Source organism: Neoarius graeffei, chromosome 17 (assembly GCF_027579695.1).
Source record: "Neoarius graeffei isolate fNeoGra1 chromosome 17, fNeoGra1.pri, whole genome shotgun sequence".
In the NCBI taxonomy this organism is placed as follows: domain Eukaryota; kingdom Metazoa; phylum Chordata; class Actinopteri; order Siluriformes; family Ariidae; genus Neoarius; species Neoarius graeffei.
Window position 1 is genome coordinate 49,866,358 of NC_083585.1, and position 17,217 is coordinate 49,883,574.

The following is a 17,217-nucleotide window of genomic DNA, read 5'->3' on the forward strand; positions in this document are numbered from 1 at the left end:
GCGGCACGGTTGAAAGAGCATCAAACTTTCAACTATGAATGTCTTGCAAAACAATTTCCAGTGAGACACAAATCATAAAATCCAAATTAAACACTGTGTTTTTCTTTGTTTGTTTGTTTGTTTGTTTGTTTGTTTGTTTGTTTGTTTTTTCCTCAATATTATTTCATTGTCCCAAAATGAACAAAACTTTTTCATTATAAATTATAATTATTATTTTAAATAACATTTTACTGTTGTGCTTGTTGAATGGTTAAAAGGTCTGACTTGGCGTTGCCAGATTGGATTGGAAGAGTCTTCACTGCATTTTTAGCCACATCGCAATGAATATGGGATGTTACTGGTAGATATGTTTAAACTACTGTGTTGAAATAGGTCAATTAATAAATTACAGCTAGGAGAGATTCATCATGAATATGTGATTGTTTTGAAACCTATGAATCCATCCATACAATCTGGCAACCCTGTAGTGCACCAATCTCTCAGCACCCTCTCTGTTGTTGTTCGTCTCCTATAACAACCGCACTTTCTCTCCACTGCACCAGAAACTGCAAATCGAAACTTTCAGCTGACCAGAAAACTTTAAGTCATCTTTCCAGAAGAGGATCCAGAGGTGACCAAACAACTCAATCCAAGACAAAAGACATGGCCAGCTGTGGTTAGTTTTTCCAACACTATTTATTTATTATTTATTTATACACACCTTTAAAAATTTAGTCATGTGGATTCTCAGAAATAAAGGGTATTTTCCTTGTTGCTGAGGACGTCCTATCAAGACACAAACTTTTGTACCTTCATGTATCTTTCACCTGGGAAGCTACATGTAGTGTAATTAAAGGTCTTATTGTGCACCCGAATTTTTACAGGCATGAAGATACATGATAAAGGTACAAAAGATGCAAAAGCTGAATATTTTTAAAATGTTGACATCTTTATTTCAGAGAGCATTCCTGGGTTATTTAAGGTTACATTTAACAGTTATTCCATGAAATCGAGTCGTACATGAGCTGATAGCAGATGAGGTGCATAGCACCGAGTCAGCTATAAGCCATGTACAATGAGATTGAGAGGAATAACTGTTTTATTCTATCCACATTCACTGGAATTTGAGAAACAGAGCATTTTTTGTAATTTTTTTGCAAATTTGATCAATAAAAACTTTATACAAAACATCCGACAAAATCATTTCCGCTTAGAATGTAAACAAACAGGCCAAATGACAGTACCAATTTATGAAAAATGCCATAATAATAATAATTCTTGAAAAATAAAAAATATATACATTCTTACCATCAAATATTTTTATTCCATATTTTGTTGCGTTTATTTATTTATTTATTTATTGTATTTTTTGGGGGGGTTCTTTTCAAGTCGAGTTTTTATTTCGTCCTCGGTGGTTCAGCAACACGCTCTGCCATTTTCTTCCTCTTCTTCTTCTTCTTTAGGGTTTTTTGGCAATTGGCAAACCCACTTCAAGGTGCATTACTGCCACCAACTGGGCTGGAGTGTAGAACAGGAGATATTGGGGGGGGGACGATATTCTTTTAGCTATTTCTGTTTCTTTTAAATACTTGATAACAAAATGATATATCTGACTTGCTGCACTCCGCCATTTTGTTTTTCTCTACTCACAGTATATGAGCTGATAGCTTAGTAGTAGAGTAGCCAATCAGAGTGTGCGATTGCTCATATCCAGCGACTGTGGATAGAATAATTAGTAATACTCGACCTCTGACTTTGGATATCCGATGGCCTCAGTTAACAGTACTGTATTGATTATTATTTTTAAGATAACAGAAAATGGGACCCATATGAGACCTCGCAGAAAAGGGATTTTGTTAGCAGACCCAGTTCACTGATTCCAGTTTTACGGTAGGCCTATCATTTGGAAATAGGAAGGACACAAACATCATTGCAGAGCTCCTCTGTAAAATATTATAATTTATGAATGTCGCAAAAATGAAAATTTCAGACATGAAACCGAAGAGTGGGTGTTTTGTTGCTGTTATAAATATCACATAGGATTCAACAAGTGTTTCTGTTACCTCACTATTTAAGACCACATACATCCAAGGCCTGTAGAAATCCATATGCTTTGGCTGATCCCATTGGTGTAACTGCATATACTGAAGACTTTTCCTGGAAACCTCCAACTAAGCCTGAGTGTATCCGGACCGGGACAGCCTCTGGCAACAGGAGAAACAACCCACACCCAAGCCAGGTGAAGAAAATGCATTTACCTGTTTGCAGTCACTGCATGTGTACTTTTGCATGTATAATACACCTGCAGGGGGAAACTACAGCATACTTCAGTTTTAAATGTTGGAATTTCTGAAAATCTGGTTTAAAGCACAGAAAATGTCTTGAGAAACAGAATACACTGACATTTTCTGTGAGCTGTACAAGCAAGTCTTTCTATGTTTGCTTATAATAATATAATAACTTATGTATAACAATATATATACAGATAACTTACCACTTACCTAAACCCAAAATGTATATCTACTCAGCAGTTATTTTATCGTTATAGGTCCACACTGGACACAGATGACCAGTCTCTATGCACAATATGTTAGCCCTAGCCCCTCTCCTTTAAATTTAGGAGGCTTTTTTTGATGCCAGTATTGCTGATACATTTATTGCACAACATTACACAATAGTTTACAGTACACCACTGCAATAGCTTTCCTGCACAATCAGGCTTGTAGGACTTGAGTTTGACTCGTACCCTAATTTTAAGGACTCGTGACTCAACTTGGACTTGAGCACTGATGACTCGGACTTGGACTCGGACTCGCGCATTAACTGAATTCAGACTCATAAATTGGAGATGAGGACTCAGATTTTTTCTTTATTTTTTGTCACATGCCATAATAATTTGGCATGATATTTATATCTACATTAATTTTGTACTAATTTCGTGTCAGAGTGTCACACCTGCGCGCCTTGGCTCGTGCATCAGATAGATTCTCAGGCACGCTCCGGACAGCGCACGCTCCAAGCGGACTCTCGTGTGCACGCTGTAAACGACTCGTACCTGCACAGGATTAAGATGCAATCAGCGTGCCTATATAAAAACTGTGAAAACACACTTACTTTGCGAAGTATTATGTTGCATTGCTAACGCATTACCAAGCCTTATTTCCTTGTTTGCTTTCCTGACCCCTGATTTCCTGTTTCTCGTCTTTGATTCTGCTGAGTCTACGATAGCCTGTTTGTGCCTCACTCGACCTATTGCCTGTTTCACTGTTTTACGATCTTGCCTGCCGTTCTGGATTGTTTACCGGTCTTCACTTGTATTAATAAACACACCTTCTGCACTTACATCCGTCTCCCAACCATCTCTGACAGAATACTTCACACTCCCTGACAAACAGAAGCACATTCACCTGTTCATACATCATGTTCAGGAACAAACTAATGTTAATGGTGCTAAAACAGCCACTGTCAAATGGTGCGGTTGGAGTCTTGTTCTTGGACTTGACTTGGATCAATACTGGACTCAACTCGGACTGGACTCAACATTTTTTTAAATGACTTGGACTTGACTCGGACTGGAACACTGGGGACTCAAGACTGGACTTGGACTCGAGGTTGAGTGACTCGATTACAACACTGCGTACAACTCTCTTCTTTTATCATTTTCTATCTATTCTCCTGTGTATTTATTATTCTGGGTATTTGTTGTTCTGTGTATTTATTGTTCTGTGTATATCATTGTATATATTTATTGTCCTGCACTCATCTCACACTGTTGTGTATTTGCACTTTATGTATCTTGTGTATTGTACTGTGTTGCACCATGGTCCTGGAGAAATGGCATTCTGTTCCAATGTATACAAGTTATAGACAGGGATGACAATAAAATCCCATTTGGCTTGAGTTGACTTTTTGTTGCAGGACTTTTTTCCACACTTTCTCTCAGTATTTAGTCATTTGCCAATTTTTTTTCCCACAAGCCAGCTGGGGAGGAGGAGGGCTAGCATATGCTTCCTCTGAGATACTTGAAACCATTGTATCTTTTCAAACTGCTGCTCATGCTGCGCCACAAGCCAGCAAAACAGTTATAGGAAAGCAATATCTGCCTGCTTCCACCTTCCTGAACTCTGATTGGCTAGTATTGCTCTCATTAATAGATCAGATGCCATCCCTCCCACACAGGGATCACAGGAGCCCACTGTTCCCCATCTATCAATAGAAAAGGACCACCTTTGGACCAGATATTATTTGGGTAATAGAAGATTCTCAGAGCAGTGATGCTGACATAGTGGTTCAGATATTTTTGTTAACAGATGGTTTCTTAACCCTGCAGTGACATTAAGGTGACTAAAGAACCCTGAAATGAAGTGTTTCGTCCACTCCTTTTAGCGTCTTCATACCACATGCCACCATCTGAGTGTTACTGCTGTGATGAGAAGGGACCACCACTCTCATCATATCTGATCACATATGATATCTTTGACATTGAGGGAGCTGATAAAATGACTACTGAATGCAGGGAAGTCTGCTGTAGATACTGTTGTTTTTCTTATGCTGGAAGTTGGCACTCAGAAGTACATCATTTTCAACTTCCATGCCTTCAATCTACAAAAAGTGGGAAAAACTTGGATTGGATTCCAACAAATGGCTTCCATGTGCATCATTTCATCATCTGACATCTGGCAGGCTGGTGACTTGCAGAGATATCTTTGCAGGCCTGCCTGTTGGCCATAGCCACCATAGGTGGTCACTCAGTAGGCCTGTGTCCCTTTCAAGTACCATCTTCAGAGTGGTACACATCCAGCCAACCTTGCTCTTTGCCTCAGGCTGCCACATAAGGTGACCGCAAAGAGCAACATGTCATTTCCTGATGATACAGGAGAGGCAGGGTAGGTTGCCATAGAGCTGATCGTTAGACCAGTGATCATGCCAAGATATGTGTAGGACTCTTATCATCATTTATAAGCAACAATATTGCCAGATAACTGTGATGAATGATGTATATTTCTTCTTCTTCTTCTTCTGGTTGTTCCCATTACGGGTCGCCACAGCAGATAATGTCCCTCCATCTCCTCCGGTCCTCTATATCTTTTTTCTGTCGTACCAATCGTCTTCGTGTCGTCTTTCACCACAGCCATAAATCTAATCTTTGGTCTTCCTCTTTTCCTTCTACCTGGCAACTCCATCTCCAGCATTCTTTTCCCAATATACCCTGGATCTCTCCTTTGTATGTGTCCAAACCATCTCAATCTCACCTCTGCCACTTTGTCACCAAGCCGTCCTCTATGTCCTGTCCCTCTAATATACTCATTTCTAAACCTGTCCAACTTTGTCACTCCGAATGAGAATCTCAGCATCTTCAACTCTACTACCTCCTGTCTTGAATGATGTATATTTATTGCCTCAAAACAGCGATCTGTATAGTTAATGTTATAGATTTTAAAAAGGTAATACGTTGATTGTTCTAAAACAAGTACTGCTTTGTTTACTATTGATGTGTGCAGCTATGGTGATTTGATGTCATGTGCTGAACTCAGGGTTGAGGAGACCTTCCCAACTTTCCGAGTAGGAATTCCAAGTTGAGAGGGCATTTTCATTGTTGTTGTTTTTTTCTTTGTCAGAGGTCAAAAATTCAAAGTATAAATTTTAGTTCAATGCAGCATTAGTGCAGAGTTTGTAGTTCCAACAAAAATGTTATTGCCTTCAGGGTTTTTTGGTTTGGAGGCATCCCCCTGGATGGAAACTTTGTGAAAACCCCCCATCTGAGGATGAAGTCAGAAATGCTCAGTCTTCTCAGTACAAGTCAACATACAGGACTGACTTTTTGGGCATCCCTCAAGGTAGGAATACTAGCTATATGAAAATAAACATGCTGAAATGTTATCTTTGCTCAAAACTAGCAAATTGGACTGTAGGTTGAGAAAAGTGGATTGGTTTGAGCATTTTTTAGAAGAAGAAACCTTTATTTGTCACATGCACACTTCAAGCACAGTGAGATTCATCCTCTGCATTTAACCCATCTGAAGCAGTGAACACACGCGCACACACACACACACCCAGAGCAGTGTGCAGCCACACTAGAGTGCCCGGGGAGCAGTCAGGGGTTAGGTACCTTGGTCAAGGGCACTTCAGCCCAAGGCCATCTCATGTAAACCTAACTGCATGTCTTTGGACCATGGGGGAAACCAGAGCACCCGGAAGAAACCCACGCAGACACGGGGAGAACATGCAAACTCTACACAGAAAGGTCCTCGCCGGCCGCTGGGTTCAAACCCAGAACCTTCTTGCTGTGAGGCGACCATACTAACCACTACACCACTGTGCCGCCCTTTTTTCTCTCACTCTTTTTATTTTTTTTAGAAAATTTGTGAACTATATCGTATTATATACATATATTCAGTGGTGGGTGGCACGGTGGTGTAGTGGTTAGCGCTGTCGCCTCACAGCAAGAAGGTCCGGGTTCGAGCCCCGTGGCCGGCGAGGCCCTTTCTGTGCGGAGTTTGCATGTTCTCCCCATGTCCGCATGGGTTTCCTCCGGGTGCTCCGGTTTCCCCCACAGTCCAAAGACATGCAGGTTAGGTTAACTGGTGACTCTAAATTGACCGTAGGTGTGAATGTGAGTGTGAATGGTTGTCTGTGTCTATGTGTCAGCCCTGTGATGACCTGGCGACTTGTCTAGGGTGTACCCCGCCTCTCGCCCGTAGTTAGCTGGGATAGGCTCCAGCTTGGCTGCGACCCTGTAGAACAGGATAAAGCGGCTAGAGATAATGAGAATGAGATATTCAGTGGTGGATGGAGGACTTTTTTTTTTGGGGGGGGGGTGCACAGTGAATAATATAACACTAATCTATCATTTAAAACTTTATATATAAATTTTGGCACTTGAAGCTGATCTACGGTTTTGTCATCTGTCCTTTTGTGTAATTTGTACTTTTGATAATATGTGCTCAGCCCATTGGCTTTCATTTTCTGTCTCCAAACATATTTTAATGGACAAATAATGCTCGAGTAAATAATCCACTTCATTCACATTCATTACACCTGGGACTGAGTTCCTAGTGGAGCTCAAAACTAGGCAGGCATGTCATGCTTGTCATCTCGTCACACGACTGTTGCTGATTGGCTGCATGCACCTACAGCAGAGACTATTTCTGCCTACAGCAGTGGACTCATTACAGTTAGCCCACAACCTCTGTGTGTGTGTTTTTTTTTTTACAACCGCTAGTGGTGCTGTTACACTCAAGTCACACTCTTGGTGCTGTTTCAAAAAAAAAAAATCACACATAATCCTCTTTAAAACATTTGTTAACCAAAGACAAGATGCTGTGGATGCCCAAAATATGAACCCTTATTTTGATTTTTCTTTTACCTTTGAAAATGGGGGGATTATCCTTGCTCGCCCATTGATATGATCCACCCCTACATATTATACTGCATTTGTCATTGGTTCATCATATCATCTTGGACAATTACCCAGCATTTGTGCTATCTTAGGTGCCATATTTTCTCTCATTTGCAGGGATTATGATGAACCGTAGAGCCCTAGATCCTATGAAAAATATTCCTGTGCTTCCTCAATGCATCCAGACAGAGATGAGATACAACTATCGTAAGCCTGTTCACAGACCTGAATTTCGGGGAAACATATCCCGCAGTGAGGCACCAAAGGGGATAGGTAAGCATTCACAACTAATGTCATGTATTATATATTCTGGAATAGTGTCCCCAAAATATTAGTGTTTAAATCCAAATTTAAAAAATGTATGAATAATCATGAATGAATAAAACAAATGGGGGTGTGCTCTTGTAAGCAAATAATCAACAACAAGGTGATATGATGTAGGTTGGCATGCAGTGAAGTTACTGCTACTATCCTGAAGTTAATTATTTTCATTTAACAGAATGTCCTGATTTGTTTTCTTTCTCTTTGCCAACATCAATTTAAATTATTTTTTTGATAATAAAATAATGACACAATCGAGCCATTTATAATTATGGTTAATGTTGTGGAACCTCCAGACAAATTAGTTCCTGCTCTACTTTCATTATAGCAGCTATTTAACAGTTATTCCATGAAATCGAGTCGTACATGAGCTGATAGCCGATGTATGACGAGACTGAGTGGAATAACTGTTTTATTCTAGCCACAGTCACTGGATTTTGAGGCACAGAGCTTATTTGTTTTTATTTTCTGCAAATTTGATAAATAAAAAGTTTATTAAAAACCCCAAAATATAATATAAAAATATAATTTTTAAAAAATAAAAAAAGATATGTTCTTACCAGCAAATACTTTTATTCAATTTTTTTTTTTTTTGCTTTTTAATTTTTTTTCTTCTTTAGGTTTTTTTTTTTTTGGTGGTTGGCAAACCAACTTAAAGATGCATTACTGCCACTGACTGGGCTGAAGTGTGGAACAGGAGATATGGGGGGGGCACTATATTATTTTAGATATTTGTTTCTTTTAAATACTTAATTTCTGGGGTTTTGTTTTCGAGTAGAGTTTTTATTTCATCCTCGGTTGGTTCAGCAACACGCTCTGCCATTTTGTTTTTCTCTACTCACGGTATATGAGCTGATAGCCTAGTAGAAAGAAGAAACATTTGTCACATAAATACTTCAAGCACAGTCCTCTGCATTTAACCCATCTGAAGCAATGAACACACGCACACACACCCAGAGCAGTGGGCAGCCATACTACAGCACCAGGGGAGCAGTCAGGGGTTAGGTACCTTGCTCAAAGGCACTTCAGCCCAAGGCCGCCCCATGTTAACTGAACCGCATGTCTTTGGACTGTGGGGAAAACCGGAGCACCTGGAGGAAACCCACGCAGACATGGGGAGAACATGCAAACTCCACATAGAAAGGCCCCTGCTGACCACTGGGCTCGAACCCGGAACCTTCTTGCTGTGAGGTGACAGTGCTAACCACTACACCACTGTGCCGCCCAGTAGTAGAGTAGCCAATCAGCACACGCGATTGCTCATATCCAGTGAATATGGATATAATCAAAACAGTTATTTCCTCGCCAGCCTCAGTTTTTTCCCCTCTCTGGAAGTTAAGACAAAAAAAAAAAAAACAGTTTGTCTTGTTAGAGAGTAACTAGAAGGTGCAAACTCCATTACAAGGTGCAGAGACTCTGTCCATAAATGAGCATCACCATATGAACAAAGACATTTTTCTTTGTTCAATAAAAACACACTTTTATCCATTTATTATTACCGGTAGTTTTAGATTATGTGGAGCATCCAACATACAAGTCCCAGTCAACACTCCTACTGTAAAACAACATATTAGAATGAGTTCATTAATGTAAACTGTCAGAGCTGATGTTATCAGAAATAAGTCGACCAATCAGAATCAATAATTCAACAGCTTTGCAGTATAAATACAGTGGGGCAAAAAAGTATTTAGTCAGTCACCAATTGTGCAAGTTCTCCCACTTAAAAAGATGAGAGAGGCCTGTAATTTTCATCATAGGTACACTTCAACTATGAGAGACAAAATGAGAAAAAGAAATCCAGAAAATCACATTGTCTGATTTTTAAAGAATTTATTTGCAAATTATGGTGGAAAATAACTATTTGGTCAATAACAAAAGTTCATCTCAATACTTTGTTATATACCCTTTGTTGGCAATGACAGAGGTCAAACGTTTTCTGTAAGTCTTCACAAGGTTTTCACACACTGTTGCTGGTATTTTGGCCCATTCCTCCATGCAGATCTCCTCTAGAGCAGTGATGTTTTGGGGCTGTCGCTGGGCAACACGGACTTTCAACTCCCTCCAAAGATTTTCTATGGGGTTGAGATCTGGAGACTGGCTAGGCCACTCCAGGACCTTGAAATGCTTCTTACGAAGCCACTCCTTCGTTGCCCGGGCGGTGTGTTTGGGATCATTGTCATGCTGAAAGACCCAGCCATGTTTCATATTCAATGCCCTCTCTGCAGCTCTCTGCAGGTCATTCACTAGGTCCCCCCGTGTGGTTCTGGGATTTTTGCTCACCGTTCTTGTGATCATTTTGACCCCCCGGGGTGAGATCTTGCATGGAGCCCCAGATCGAGGGAGATTATCAGTGGTCTATGTCTTCCATTTTCTAATAATTGCTCCCACAGTTGATTTCTTCACACCAAGCTGCTTACCTATTGCAGATTCAGTCTTCCCAGCCTGCTGCAGGTCTACAATTTTGTTTCTGGTGTCCTTTGACAGCTCTTTGGTCTTGGCCATAGTGGAGTTTGGAGTGTGACTGTTTGAGGTTGTGGACAGGTGTTTTTTATACTGATAACGAGTTCAAACAGGTGCCATTAATACAGGTAACGAGTGGAGGACAGAGGAGCCTCTTAAAGAAGAAGTTACAGGTCTGTGAGGGCCAGAAATCTTGCTTGTTTGTAGGTGACCAAATACTTATTTTACCGAGGAATTTACCAATTAATTCATTAAAAATCCTACAATGTGATTTCCTGGATTCTTTCCCCCCATTCTGTCTCACATACGTGGTTGAAGTGTACCTATGATGAAAATTACAGGCCTCTCTCATCTTTTTAAGTGGGAGAACTTGCACAATTGGTGGCTGACTAAATACTTTTTTGCCCCACTGTACATAGATAAAATAAAGATATGGTAAGCATGTGTATTATTTTAACCTGCAATTATCATTTTTGTTTTATTGTACTTTTCATAATTTGTAGTAATCTTCCTTTGACCATGCGTTTCATTCAAGAGTTTATCATGTATACTTTATTTTTCAAATTCATTATTTTTTCTTATTCATTCATCATTAGGTCTTCATTGTAAAGTTAATTATGACAGAACTCAACTTTCTTTCCTCTGTGCTTTAGTCCCCACAGTAATTCCAAAGCATATCACTAACCAGGAACACATGAAGTCCTTGACCACTTATGACCGGCATTTCAGTGGTAAATCCACAGACTTTGCTTCAGTGCTCAGTTCTCTCCAGCCTGAGGAACTCCTACACTTTTACAAGCATTTACCTGAAAAGGGTGAGCAATATATTAAACAGTGACCCTGTCTTATACAGTGTAGCCTGCAAGGTATGAGACCTTTACATGATTATTCCAGTGATTTCTCTTTTCACATTCACTGAAATGTAATGTGAAAAGAATTCAAAATGTCATGTATAGTAATCTATAATGGGCAAAAAGACTATAATTGAAAATGAGGCTTGATTTCTTTTGTTTGTCTTCCAACAGAAAAAATCGTGGTGCAAAAATTTTTGCAAAAAAACCCAAGTCACCCTGGTCAAGAAAAGAAAGTTATGCAGCCAGTGGCATTCACGCAACCTCCTACAGTGCTAGACAGGATATCTGTCTGGCCTGGGCCTCTGTGACTGATTCCCATGGTGTGTGTGTGTGTGTGTGTGTGTGTGTGTGTGTGTGTGTGTGTGTGTGTGTGCAAGAAAAATAATAAATTGCTTATTCCAGTGGATCGTGCTGTTCAGACAGATGTTAAAGATTAAGTTTTTGCCTGCACCTTATATCACATCTTAACATACACCAGAAATACAGTACTGTGCAAAAGTCTTAGGCTTCCTATTATTTTTTTTCATACAAACTTTGTTATAGATTTCTATTTTATGACTTCTACATAATCGAGTTAATACAAAAACATTTTACGTTCACACTGCAAGGCTTAATGCTCAATTCCGATTTTTTTTGTGAAATCCGATTTTTTTGTGAGGTCGTTCACATTAACAAATATATGCGACTTGTATGTGATCCTCAGTATGAACGAAAAGCGACCTAAAAGTGTTCCGCATGCGCATTGCAGGATACGACGACGTCACACGCAGTGAGCATGGCCAGTGTTTACGGAAGTAACCTAAAGTTTCCTGTGTACCGGTTGCGGTATGACCCATCCAATCTAGCTTGAATAGCTGTATCTCCCCAAATGGAAATCAGCTCCCTAACCTCTGCGTCCTTCCATTGAGAAGATTCAGAACCTTCACAGCCCGAAGCGTCCCTCGCATTGATGTCATGCGCCATGTTGTTGTAACTTTTTTTGAGAGACCCGCCGCCTACTTCAGTGCAGAATAGTGACGTTTGTGGCTTGTTGATGACATGTAAGTCGGATGAATGCGACCTGGCAGTTCAGACTGAAGTCGCATATGAAAAGATTGGATAGGAATCGGAATTAGGACCACATATCCAAACGGCCTGGGTCGGATTTGAAAAAATCGAATCTGTGTCATTCATATTGTCAATAAAAGATCGGATACAGGTCACATATGGGCGAAAAAATCGGATTTGAGTCACTTCAGCCTGCAGTGTGAACATTAGTGTTAGAGTTCTGAACGTTCATTTTCCAGCACAAAATTAAATGTTACAGGAAAAAAATGTATCTGAGCAGTATTTACATACTGTAAGAGAGCACTTTTCAGATTAAAAAAGAAAACATAATGAAGGCTGCTGGGTTTTGGTGCAAAATGAAGAAGTGAGTGTGACAGTCAAAGTGTCCAGAAGAACTGTAGCTGGTTCTGTAAGATGCTCAGTAAAACCTACAGCTCATTTCCGCATAAAACTGCACTCATTGTACAACCCCAATTCCAAAAAAGTTGGGACAAAGTACAAATTGTAAATAAAAACGGAATGCAATGATGTGGAAGTTTCAAAATTCCATATTTTATTCAGAATAGAACATAAATGACATATCAAATGTTTAAACTGAGAAAATGTATCATTTAAAGAGAAAAAATAGGTGATTTTAAATTTCATGACAACAACACATCTCAAAAAAGTTGGGACAAGGCCATGTTCACCACTGTGAGACATCCCCTTTTCTCTTTACAACAGTCTGTAAATGTCTGGGGACTGAGGAGACAAGCTGCTCAAGTTTAGGGATAGGAATGTTCACCCATTCTTGTCTAATGTAGGATTCTAGTTGCTCAACTGCCTTAGGTCTTTTTTGTCGTATCTTCCGTTTTAGGATGCGCCAAATGTTTTCTATGGGTGAAAGATCTGGACTGCAGGCTGGCCAGTTCAGTACCCGGACCCTTCTTCTACGCAGCCATGATGCTGTAATTGATGCAGTATGTGCTTTGGCGGGCGGCACGGTGGTGTAGTGGTTAGCGCTGTCGCCTCACAGCAAGAAGGTCCTGGGTTCGAGCCCCGGGGCCGGCGAGGGCCTTTCTGTGTGGAGTTTGCATGTTCTCCCCGTGTCCGCGTGGGTTTCCTCCGGGTGCTCCGGTTTCCCCCACAGTCCAAAGACATGCAGGTTAGGTTAACTGGTGACTCTAAATTGACCGTAGGTGTGAATGTGAGTGTGAATGGTTGTCTGTGTCTATGTGTCAGCCCTGTGATGACCTGGCGACTTGTCCAGGGTGTACCCCGCCTTTCGCCCGTAGTCAGCTGGGATAGGCTCCAGCTTGCCTGCGACCCTGTAGAAGGATAAAGCGGCTAGAGATAATGAGATGAGATGAGATGTGCTTTGGCATTGTCATGTTGGAAAATGCAAGGTCTTCCCTGAAAGAGACGTCGTCTGGATGGGAGCATATGTTGCTCTAGAACCTGGATATACCTTTCAGCATTGATGGTGTCTTTCCAGATGTGTAAGCTGCCCATGCCACACGCACTAATGCAGCCCCATACCATCAGAGATGCAGGCTTCTGAACTGAGCACTGATAACAATTGGGTCGTCCTTCTCCTCTTTAGTCCGAATGACACGGCGTCCCTGATTTCCTTAAAGAACTTCAAATTTTGATTCATCTGACCACAGAACAGTTTTCCACTTTGCCACAGTCCATTTTAAATGAGCCTTGGCCCAGAGAAGACGTCTGCGCTTCTGGAACATGTTTAGATACGGCTTCTTCTTTGAACTATAGAGTTTTAGCTGGCAACGGCGGATGGCACGGTGAATTGTGTTCACAGATAATGTTCTCTGGAAATATTCCTGAGCCCATTTTGTGATTTCCAATACAGAAGCATGCCTGTATGTGATGCAGTGCCGTCTAAGGGCCCGAAGATCACGGGCACCCAGTATGGTTTTCCGGCCTTGACCCTTACGCACAGAGATTCTTCCAGATTCTCTGAATCTTTTGATGATATTATGCACTGTAGATGATGATATGTTCAAACTCTTTGCAATTTTACACTGTCAAACTCCTTTCTGATATTGCTCCACTATTTGTCGGCGCAGAATTAGGGGGATTGGTGATCCTCTTCCCATCTTTACTTCTGAGAGCCACTGCCACTCCAAGATGCTCTTTTTATACCCAGTCATGTTAATGACCTATTGCCAATTGACCTAATGAGTTGCAGTTTGGTCCTCCAGCTGTTCCTTTTTTGTATCTTTAACTTTTCCAGCCTCTTATTGCCCCTGTCCCAACTTTTTTGAGATGTATTGCTGTCATGAAATTTCAAATGAACCAATATTTGGCATGAAATTTCAAAATGTCTCACTTTTGACATTTGATATGTTGTCTACAGTGCTCAGCGTAAATGAGTACACCTCCTTTGAAAAGTAACATTTTAAACAATATCTCAGTGAACACAAACAATTTCCAAAATGTTGACAAGGCAAAGTTTAATATAACATCTGTTTAACTTATAATGTGAAAGTAAGGATAATAATATAACTCAGATTACAAATTTTTTTCAGTTTTACTCAAATTAGGCTGGTGCAAAAATGAGTACACCCCACAACAAAAACTACTACATCTAGTACTTTGTATGGCCTCCATGATTTTTAATGGCAGCACCAAGTCTTCTAGGCATGGAATGAACAAGTTGGCGACATTTTGCAAAATCAATCTTTTTCCATTCTTCAACAATGACCTCTTTTAGTGACTGGATGCTGGATGGAGAGTGATGCTCAACTTGTCTCTTCAGAATTCCCAAAGAAAATAATTTCTTTACACCACAAAGGTGAAGGCTACAAGAAGATCAGCAAAGCTTTACTTATCAGCCAGAATACTGTAGCAAAAATGGGACAAAAATTTAAGAAAGATGGAACTGCAACCATTTCACAGAGACGTCCAGGTCATCCATGGAAGTTAACACCTTGACAGGAGCGTCTTCTGATGAGAAGGGTTGAAGAAAATCGGCATGCAAGTTCACTGCAGTCATCTAAAGAAGTAGAAAGCCAAACTGGGGTGACTATTTCCTGTGACACAATACGGCGTACACTGCAGAGGAATGGCATGCATAGATGTCGTCCACGAAAAAAGCCTCTCCTAAAGCCCAGGCACAAAAAAGCCCGCCTAGAGTTTGCAAGGGCCCATGCTGACAAAGATGAAGACTGCTGGGACTCTATACTCTGGAGTGATGAGACCAAGATAAATGTTTTTGGAACTGATGGCTTCAAAACCGTATGGTGTCGCAAAGGTGAGGAATACAAAGAAAAATGCATGGTGCCTACAGTGAAACATGGTTGTGACAGTGTCCTTATGTGGGGCTGCATGAGTGCTGCTGGTGTCGGGGAGCTGCATTTCATTGATGGCATCATGAATTCACAGCCCTTGGTCGTTGTGCACTTTTCCAACATGACTAAACACGCAAGGCGACACGGTGGTGTAGTGGTTAGCGCTGTCGCCTCACACCAAGAAGGTCCGGGTTCGAGCCCCGTGGCCGGCGAGGGCCTTTCTGTGTGGAGTTTGCATGTTCTCCCCGTGTCTGCGTGGGTTTCCTCTGGGTGCTCCGGTTTCCCCCACAGTCCAAAGACATGCAGGTTAGGTTAACTGGTGACTCTAAATTGACCGTAGGTGTGAATGTGAGTGTGAATGGTTGTTTATGTGTCAACCCTGTGATGACCTGGCGACTTGTCCAGGGTGTACCCCGCCTTTCGCCCGTTGTCAGCTGGGATAGGCTCCAGCTTGCCTGCGACCCTGTAGAACAGGATAAAGCGGCTAGAGATAATGAGATGAGATGAGACTAAACACGCATCTAAGGCCACTGTTGGATTTCTGAAGAAGAACAGGGTGAAAGTGATTCAGTGGCCAAGTATGTCTCCTGATCTGAACCCAATCGAACACCTATGGGGAATTCTGAAGAGACAAGTTGAGCATCACTCTCCATCCAGCATCCAGTCACTAAAAGAGGTCATTGTTGAAGAATGGAAAAAGATCAATGTTGCAAAATGTCGCCTACTTGTTCATTCCATGCCTAGAAGACTTGGTGCTGCCATTAAAAATCATGGAGGCCATACAAAGTACTAGATGTAGTAGTTGTTGTTGTGGGGTGTACTCATTTTTGCACCACCCTAATTTGAGTAAAACTGAAAAAATGTGTAATCTAAGTTATATTATTAACCTTACTTTCACGTTATAAGTTAAACAGATGTTATATTAAACTTTGTCTTGTCAACATTTTGGAAATTGTTTGTGTTCATTGAGATATTGTTTAAAGTGTTACTTTTCAAAGGGGGTGTACTCATTTACACTGAGCACTGTATGTTCTATTGTGAATACAATATCAGTTTTTGAGATTTGTAAATTATTGCATTCCGTTTTTGTTTACAACTTGTACTTTGTCCCAACTATTTTGGAATCAGGGTTGTACCTGAGACTATTTTTTTTTTAAGCAAAGGGTCGTCTCACACCAAATATTGACTTTGTTTCATTTATTATGGCTTACTGATTAGTGTTTATAGTATTTTTTCTTAATGTTGAAACATTTAATTTCGCTATTTTTAAGCCATTTTTGGTCTACAGCATTTCTTTACATGTGCCTAACACTTTTTGCACATTCCTTGCCAGGTACTAGGTAACATAACAACTGAGTCAACAAATTCAATCTGTCTTAAAGGTAAATGGCCTTTCAATTTCATAAAATCGGTGAAATTTATTTCCCTCTGAAATTTGGTAATTGTGACATATGTTTATTTTTGTAATATCTAAAAAAACAACTCAGGCCATTCTGTGTCTGGGAAGTTATTTAAATTGAGGGGATTCCTGAGCAAATAATGTGCATGAAATTACTCGCTTCACACAGTCAAGCAGACAAAGGACATCTGTATGCGCATGCTGACCTTCTTCTTCTTTTGGGTTTTACAGCAGCTGGCATCTACAGTGTTGCATTACTGCCATCTACAGGTTTACCTTTGACTGTGCACTGACAGTTCCATCATTCTGTCGCTACACAAACAGCTGATCACACCGAGGTGCTCGCTGACCGCCGATATTTATTAGTTTGGTCCTGCGTTTCCTTTCCTTCCATCTTTTCTTCTCGCTTTCCATTACTGTAGTCAGTCTTTCACGTTTCATTCACACACTTACATCCTCCATTGTTCT

The 17,217-nt window shown here is 40.6% G+C and overlaps 1 protein-coding gene across 1 annotated transcript; it reads left to right on the forward strand.

The window, feature by feature from the left end:
• The first annotated feature begins 642 nt into the window (after nt 1-642).
• Nucleotides 643-11,321, forward strand: LOC132864320 (testis-expressed protein 26-like). Its single transcript, XM_060897697.1, has 7 exons — nt 643-655; nt 1,788-1,869; nt 2,056-2,218; nt 5,684-5,816; nt 7,496-7,651; nt 10,813-10,974; nt 11,185-11,321. The coding sequence occupies exons 1-7, from the start codon at nt 643-645 to the stop codon at nt 11,319-11,321; spliced, it is 846 nt and encodes a 281-aa protein (XP_060753680.1).
• Nucleotides 11,322-17,217: the final 5,896 nt, after the last annotated feature.